This window comes from Pelodiscus sinensis, chromosome 3, assembly GCF_052426305.1.
Source record: "Pelodiscus sinensis isolate ZL-2025 chromosome 3, ASM5242630v1, whole genome shotgun sequence".
In the NCBI taxonomy this organism is placed as follows: Eukaryota; Metazoa; Chordata; order Testudines; family Trionychidae; genus Pelodiscus; species Pelodiscus sinensis.
In genome coordinates, this window is record NC_143054.1 from 154356240 (window position 1) to 154365013 (window position 8774).

An 8774-nucleotide genomic window follows, 5' to 3' on the forward strand; every position below is an offset into this window, starting at 1 on the left:
AGTCCTGTTTTGATCCAGGTGTTGCTTTTCAGTTGTCTGAGCCAAAGGAGGTCTGCTGGCTTGCTGAATGTCAAATGATACTAGATTTGAATCTGGGGCTTTCCTGGTTCCTAGCCCTCTGTTCTAATCCTCTAGAATTTACTGCTGCTGCCTCTTTTTAAATGCACTATGTGTATTAAAATGTAGCAATTAGTTTGGAAGCATTTTCTGTTGAATTTTTCTTTAGCAAAAGCAGCTTCTTAGAAGAACAAGGATTTTTCCAGTTGAGTATTTAGTTTTAGTTCAGTGCTGTGCCCAGATTATGGTGATTAGTAAATGGGCTTAGGAAAGAAGAGTTTGTGAGTGTTTTCTTTAATCATTTTAGTCTTTCGTCCCTGACAGAGTAGGGGATAAGAAATAAAACAGCTGGGGTCTAGTCAAGCCCCAAATTATCTCAGCAACTATTTTTGGTTAAACTGTTTTTGTGCATTCTGGCTATCGACCAAAGGGAACACCACGCTGTCTTCTGCAAGCAGCCAGAGAGGAGCCCACCCTGTATGCAGACATGAGACTCCTGGTATGGCTATTTGAGCCTTTTTTTTTTTTTTTTAATCCCAGAGTTCACTGATGTTTGTAGCCTGGGCTAAACATGTGGGAAATACACACATTAGCCTTTCACAACATGTGAACTGATTTGGGTTAATTAGAAGCCATTGGGGGAAGGTGAAAGTCTAATGTAGACAGACTCCACAGTATGTGGATGTTGGGTGTGGTCTGCATGCAGTTTTTGTAGGACATGCGAGCGGCCATACTGGGTCAGACTAGAGGTCCATCTAGCCCAGTATCCGGTCTTCTGATAATGGAATCCTGTGTTGTGGGGGAAGCAGGTGTTGCCTATTGTATGCTGCAGAATAGTAGGGCAACTTCTATTGTGGTCAAGCTCTCCATGGGGCAAATCAACTTCTCTTGAGACCAGTGGCCATAAGAGTAGGTGGAATTGGAGACACTTCTGTTGGAGAGGAGGATGTTGCTGATTCCATTGGAGCTGGAGGTGGGAGAACTATTCTTTGGAATAAGAAGTTGCGGAAGAGACTGTAAAGGCCAGGTGAGGCATTTAAGCAGCAGCTGCACATTATACTTTTCCCTGGATTTGGACTTTGGCGACTATTTTGAGGAGGGAATAAAATAATAAAATAACCACTCTTATGAGAGGCATCTTTTTAATACAAGTTCAGGACAAGTTGTAATTCTAGATGAACGTTTCAGGTTTTTTGACATCCATTAGCTTAAAGATCTCACTCTTTCTGGGCCAGTCAGCTTTGGATTCCCATAACTTATATTCATTATGGAGAAATCCTTTCCTGCTAGGCTTTTTTTGTAACTTTGCTCTATACCTAAGTTCTCCAGTCTTTTTTTTTTCCAGAGCACTTGCCATCTCAGTTTGTTCTCTTCCTGAGCTCACATCAAAGTAGGGTTACTAGCTATTGTGTTCTGGAAATGCACTAGGACAAGAGAAGGCATGCATAAATGTGAAGAGACTATGCATCAGGCAGAACAACCACTATCAAGGTGTTTCTCATAGTATTCCTGTTTCAATTAATTCCTTGTGAATAATTAATTCAGTTTCAATAAGGCAACATTAGTTCTGACCTGTCCCAAACCATGTTACAACCATGTTATGTGCATGAATTGTGCACACTGTACCTCATCACAGACTAGTGCAAGTGCTTTTGGAGTTGCATTTTACTAGTCAGTGATAGTAATGAGGTGGATAGAGGATATTTTTGGTCAGGTACAGCAGGGAAAATACCTACTTTGTGTGTGCACAATGGTATCTCAAAAAGCCTTTAGTGGTAAACTGCATGCTCTATTCATCTACTTTGGAAAGGTGAAGCACATATGGAACAATGTTGTTTCTCAATTTTTCACACTGGTTTTAGGTCACTCAACTACCACTCCAGTACATGGAATATTTGAGTGTTTAACTTCAGTAATAATATATAGGTATAAATTCATATAAACTGTGTTGCTTCTGTTATTTCCACAAGGTGGTACTGTTGCACTATCTTTAGAGGTCTTGCACTACATTACATGATAAGCTAACCAAAACTCTGTCACCCTTTTTATTATCCCCTGAGTCTTAAAATATTGCCTCAATTAATCCATTTTCATGCAGAAGCAAATTTGGATTCAAAGTGCTGTTGGCTTGCTGACCATAGATTAAATTTCCACTTCTTTTAGAAGCATCTTTGCACCATATGCAGGCCCAGGTAGTGAAGCAATAATAACCCACATAAAGGGGATTTGGTTCACAAATCACAAAATATGTTAAATGTTACATTTGTTTTTTACAAAGCCTTTATTAAATCCATATTTGTGTTGCATGAATGTGCCAGAAATGTTCTAATGAAGCAGCACCTGGGGGTTAATAAATGATATCATGAATCCATATTGATTGCCAAAAGTGATTTTAATAAAGGAAGCCATGCCCAAGGTTGACTGTGTCCATGAAAAATAATTGTTTTGTTTCCATATTTCTTTTATTGCTTTGTCAAGTTTTTTATAATTCGCTTGCATGCTTGTTTTCACTGAAATCAAATCATGCCGGCCCTCAGTTTGTCTGTGTTTTGCATGCATTGTAAAAGTGGGGTTTGGGAGGAGAGAAGGACGTATTGTGGAAGATGAGAATTCTTCATATTGTCTGGTTTCTGCATTCACCTTTTCTGTTTGTTTCATCCCATTCAGAGTCAAGTGAAATCTGATGAAGAACCAGCATGGAACATACTCCGTGATGATTTTATGATGGGAGCATCTATGAAAGACTGGGATAAAGAGAGTGACAGGGAAAGTAGCACTGGACAAGATGGTAGAGTCAGGCAGGATAGTGAAAGTGACTGATGGATGAAATGAAAGAACATTCAGGATGAAATGTTCGTTTATTTGGATAGAAACCTCTACATTCTGTGAATGCACAGCCTTGGGGGATTTGTAGAGATGCCTCTTTTTAAGGAAAGCAAAGACTTTCTTAGTTTTGGGTGGGGTCCTCTTTCCTCATCAGCTTCAAACTTTTATTTACCAAAACTTCACTCTACTGAAATCCTGAAATATTTTCCAAAACATGTATAATTTTCAACATATTTCCAAAACATTTTGTACAGTCAAAATAGTGGCACCTGTCCAACAAAAGATATGTTTTGCCAAGGTCATTAAAAGTGAATACATTAGTCATGGCTCTTGATGTATTATTGTGCCTGCATTTCCAAAGCTAGGTTGCACCTTGAAAAGGTGTTACCAATTTGTAATAGAAATGTCTTACAATAAACATAAGTTCCAGCACCCTGTAAAATTATTGGTATCCTGTAGAGTCTGCAGTACTTTAGCCAAGAAAGATTTTATAGATAATAAAGAAAAGTAACCACTAATGTCCTAGTTCAGGTCTTTGAGCATTGATTTGGTGGGAGATGATCATGAAAACTTAATTTAAAAAAAAAAAAAGCCCTGTGATTAGTCTCTTTATATTTCCCTTTTTTTCTTCTTTCAGTTCTTAAGTTAATTACAACATGAGAGTGGTGAGAGAAGAAAGAGTCTTCCCCCTTTTATTTATTGTACAAACAAGCAAAACTTTAGGGAACAATGATATTCTGATATTCCATATTCAAAAAGGAACCTCGCCTGTGAGGTCTATGGTATGATTGTGGTAACAAGTGTAGAGCTTTATTAACTACTGGTTTTAGAAAGTGCTGTCTGTATGGTGTGTTGTATCAAGAAAGACTCACTGCTCTTATTTGTTGTTAATATGATGGTCAGATTCTCAGCTGGAGTAAATAAGCATTCCTGTGCTGGCATTCCTAACCAATTTACTCCATTTGGTAATCCAGTCCTTAAGGTACAATGAGTACTCTAATGTACATGTAAAAAGATGGTTGTGTGGATAAGGAAGAAAAATAAGAACTAGGGGACTGAACTTTCTCCCCACACGACCCCCTCCATAGGCTTGCTGTGGGATCTTGTGTACCTCAGTTTTCCATTGTAGAATGAAGATACTTCATAGGTTTCCAGACATAATTCAGTCATATTTTTACCCACTTTGAGATGATCTGGAGGGTGTTACACAACTGCCAAGTATTCTTGAATCAGTTGCTATGGATTTCTCGTGCATGACGCCATTTTTTGTATCCTGTTATATGCAGGACACTATGGGTATGTCTGCTCTGCAGCGCTATTTCGGGATACTTCGGGTAGCCCAAAATAGCTATTCCGCGTCTTGGCATCATGCCTGTTATTTCGAAATATCTTTCAAAATAACGGGCTCACTATTCCAACGTCCCTGTAAACCTCATTCCATGAGGAATAAGGGACATTTTGGAATAGCGGTTTATTTAGAAATTTGACACTGAATTGACAGCACCAAATTACAAAATAAGCTATTTCAAAATACAATTGAAGTAAGCTATGGGTGCAGTGTAGATGCACCCTAAGGGTATGTCTACACAGCAACATTATTTGGAAATAACTAGTGTTATTTCTAAATAACTTAGTCCGTGTCTACACAGCAGGCAGTTATTTCAAAATAATGTTGAAATACTGTCAAGCTGCAGGACTACTTACTCCAACTCCTGTAACACTCATTGTACAAGGAGTAAAGGAAATCGGAAGAAGAGTGCTCTATTTCGAAATAAGTGCTGTGTAGACGCTCGCAATTTCAAAATAAGTTATGCAATTGACGTAGCTCAATTTGCGTAGCTTATTTTGAGTTAAGCCTTGCAGTGTAGATGCACCCTAAGAAGTGCCTTTGCTAATTAAAGAATAATCTATTCCTTATTCAGCATCTAAGTGAAATTGTAGATGAGTTCATTGGTGTGATAGATGCAAACTATAAATGTGATATTGGACCAATGGGTTTAAATTTTTAAAGAGGTGTGGAGGGATTTAATATACATGTATGATTCGTAAAAACAGCCCCTAATAACTGGCAGTAGTTCTGCTGATATAGTATAGCCTGTTCATGCATCTGGTATATATTGTGGCATAATTCTTCAAGAACTCAAAGCTAAGAGCAGAAATGTTTACATTTTTCAAGCTGGTTTGAGTGTTAAGTGTATTAGATATCTAAGGAGACATTAGCTTGTGGCCTGATGGTGATTATCACAAATGAAGGCATATATCCAAAATACAAAGCAGCAAAACCACAAAAGTGTGATGTACATTTATCCCAACTGTTGAGGATTTGGCAACTGGCATCTCATCAATGCAGTGTAAACAAATATTTTTATAGTAAGGCAAAATTTGAATTTTATAAAGTACCGTGAGTCTCACATCACACTTCTTGATTTCTGCCAAGTTTCATTACTTTGTAAATAAAACCTACATGGGCAGCCTTACTGAATAAAGGGGTTGATGATGCCGATTTGAATTTTGTCTGTAATGTGTTCTTAAGGCTAGGCACTGACTTGCATCCAGCATATATGTTCTACTTGATATCAGCAGTATCTGGCTCTGGTCAGGATACTTTATTACCTTCAAATAAACTCTCTCTTACTTTGCACACTACTCCATCCCTGGCCAGAAGTATACTATACTATACTATATAAAAAAAGTTGACAAACATTTCCATAATCTTTGTTTCTAGAACTTGTTTGTATGCAGCTAAGCTTTTGCAGCAAAGTTGTGACTGACCAAAGCATTGAGTTACCTTTTATTAGTGTTTTTAAGAAACACATAGAGAATGCATGAAGGGTAACTTCTTAAGAGCTCTAGGGGACTGCGCCCCTTGCTTGCTGCGCTTGTCAACTCTCCTCTCACAGGGGCAAGCAACACTGGCTCTCTCCCCAGCCACCGGGGAGGGCTGGGTCCCTTCTCCATTCCTCCCCTCCTCCTCCTCCAGCTGCCAGCCCAGGTCCCATGTCCCCCCTCCCTGAGAGTCAGGATCCTTTCTCCCTCTTCACTCATCAGCATCTGGCTGTATGTATAGGCTACATGTTATTGCCTTTCAGATCCCTTAATAGTCAAAACTCTGACCTTTGTTACACACTGCCTCACCGATTGCTTAACCAACCCTCTCGCTCTATGAAGCCTACTTGCTTTTCCTTTGAGTTACATACAGTATGCTGATGACTAATTACAATCTAAATGCAAACCCTGATTGTTTTAAGTTAAACTTACATAGGTGCTTTACCTGGGCTGAAATCTAGAGAGCATTGCAACATTACTGTCAGTATTATTGCCTAGCTTTCAGTGAGTATGTATTTGTGATCTTCAATTGTGCAAGTTCACAAGGTTTTTTTGGGTTTTTTTGTTTTTGTTTTTTGGTACAATGCTTAGAAGACAGACAAGCCCTTAACTCTATTTAAATGGGTCCTGGAATCCTTAATCATCAGACTGAGAGTTATCAACTTCACTTTCTTCCAGCACTTGTAAACCGATCAATGACTCATCCAGGACCTGCTGCAAGGTCAGAGGCAAGGTAAGTCTTGAAATGTCAGGAACTTTGAGATCTTGTTAAATTTTGATCATAGAGCAAATGTGCAGAGATCCTAAAGCCAAACAAAGGGCATATTAAATATCTAAACAACAAACAGATGCTTACAACCTTACCCAGGGGCTTTGCATTCTGCAGCAGGTGGGAGGATGGTTTCCAAAAAGGCAGTTGAAAACCTGATGACTTCTCTCCCCTGCTTTCTGATATACAGGAAATGCCTGAAACAGAATGTTCTGCATAAGGATCTTAAGTCCTACCACAGGGCAAATACTGCAGTAAAGGTCAGACTTGTGGATGGGAGGATATGGGCTAACTTCCTTAGCTGTCTTGGAACAGGTGGTTTGCTTTCAGAGGCAGTTGTTGCATATTGCGCTTATATTTGAGCACACTTGACTGAATAGAGCTTGACTCTAAATGTGCAGCTTTAGCACTGAATAAAATACCTGCTTCATGCAACATTTCAGTCATTAGAAATGTTCAGTCATCCTAACACATATGTAATTTGTATGCTGACATGCTTTAAGTTAAAGGGGACTTTTTCAAAAGCTAAGGGATTTAGCATCACATGACTTTCAACAGGATTCTAAATCTCTTAGGTGGTTTGGAAATCATATAAATCAGCACTATTTGATCATAGAACGACAGTTCAATCATTCCATTGAGATGACTTAACGTTCTATTTTCAGCATCTATATTGATTGTAAAATTGTTTAATAGGTCTGGATCCTGTAAAAACTTACACATAAGGGATCTCGTTCTATCACTTGCATGCATAAGTCTTTTCATGTAGGCTTGCAGCCCTGGTAACTTTAAAGAGAGATGCGTTTGTTATATTTGATATTAAGATTCCATTTATAAATGGTTAGTACATGATCAATAGATGTTATAAGCATGTTACAAACAAGTATATATGATGTCGATGTTAAATACATGTAAATCTTAACTAATTTATTAGAAAAGTGCAGGCTAGGATTTAGAACAAGGGTCCAGAATTTCTAGCATTTATTCCCAACTCTGCCATAATGCTACATCCACACTGTAGTGCTATTTCAGGATAAAACATCTATGCTGTGTCTTTTGAGCACACCCGTTATTTCGAAATGTAAAGGGCTCACTATTCCGATGTCCCTGTAAACGTCATCCCACGAGGAGTAAGGGACGTTTCAGAATAGTGATTTATTTCAAAATAAGTGCTGTGTAGACAGCGCTAGATTTCAAAGTAAGCTATTTCGAAATTGACTAGAAATAAGTTAGGCAATTTGCTCAATTAGCTCAAACTGCATAGTTTATTTTGAGTTACGGGTGCAGTATAAGTGATATTCCCAAACATCTCAGAGGTGTTTTTAGAGACGAACTTTCTCCATTCTGCTCTCAGTGCTTCATGGGCAGATTCCTGCACCTGTGCTGAGCTCTTCCATGTTGAGAGGGCTCTAATGTTTTTAGGTGCTTTTATATTCAAGAATAAAAGACTCCATGTAACTGCAAGATGTTGATAATTCAGAAAATGTGCCTACTGTGCTTAGTATAATACATTTTTTTAAAAGACTGAATGAAATATTCAATAACACCCTCTTAACCTCTGGGTTACTTTTTATTTTGCAGGCTCATGACAATATTTCTTTATAAAGCATCCAAAATTCCTTTAGGCTACTACTTTGCTGTCGATTGATTAACATCATAGCACAGTAGGACCATGCTAATGCCAGGGATGTAAAACCATTGGGTCTGGTTCTCAGTTGCATTCAGACCTCTTCATACTATAATAACCCAGATAGTATAAGCCTGTCAGATAAAAAATATTTTAAAACAGGCAATGGTGAAGTAGTGCATGAAAATTCAGTCTTGGAGCTTTGGGTAGCTAAGGCCCCAGTTCTCTTGCAAGGTCCCCTTCCCTCCCATGTAGCACCTTGCAGGATCATGTGCAAACCTGCCAACTCCACACTGGTTTGTCATCTCCATATCAGCTGAACAGAATTACACCCTGTATTACACAGATACTTTTCTGTGGTATTTAATTGCCTGGGGATTTTTTTGTTTACATTTTTGGTGCCAAAATGGAGGATTAAAAAAAAAAAGTATGTGAAATATATTTAGTTTGTAAAGAATGTTCCTCACTGTATTTAAGTTTTTAGATAAATCAGACAGGAAAATCAACCTGGCTATGCTTTTAAATTCAGTTTCCTTTAAAGATTGCTTTCTGTGAGGTAAAATTTTATTAGATGTCAGTATTACATATATAAGGCTGATTGTGTGATGCTGGTAGGTATACATCACCTGCAGCCTTCTTGGTTTCATTGAGTGTTGAAACATTCTACAG

At 38.3% G+C, this 8774-nt stretch overlaps 1 protein-coding gene across 2 annotated transcripts in view; it reads left to right on the top strand.

Annotated features, from left to right (window-relative positions):
• Positions 1–3209, top strand: part of RRP15 (ribosomal RNA processing 15 homolog) — a 46228-nt gene extending 43019 nt beyond the window's left edge. For both annotated transcript variants that reach the window (XM_075925209.2, XM_075925208.2), the window contains exon 5: positions 2725–3209. In XM_075925209.2, coding sequence (XP_075781324.1) covers positions 2725–2877 — 153 coding nt within the window. In that variant the 3' untranslated portion in view covers positions 2878–3209. The remainder of the gene's footprint in view (positions 1–2724) is intronic.
• Positions 3210–8774: the final 5565 nt, after the last annotated feature.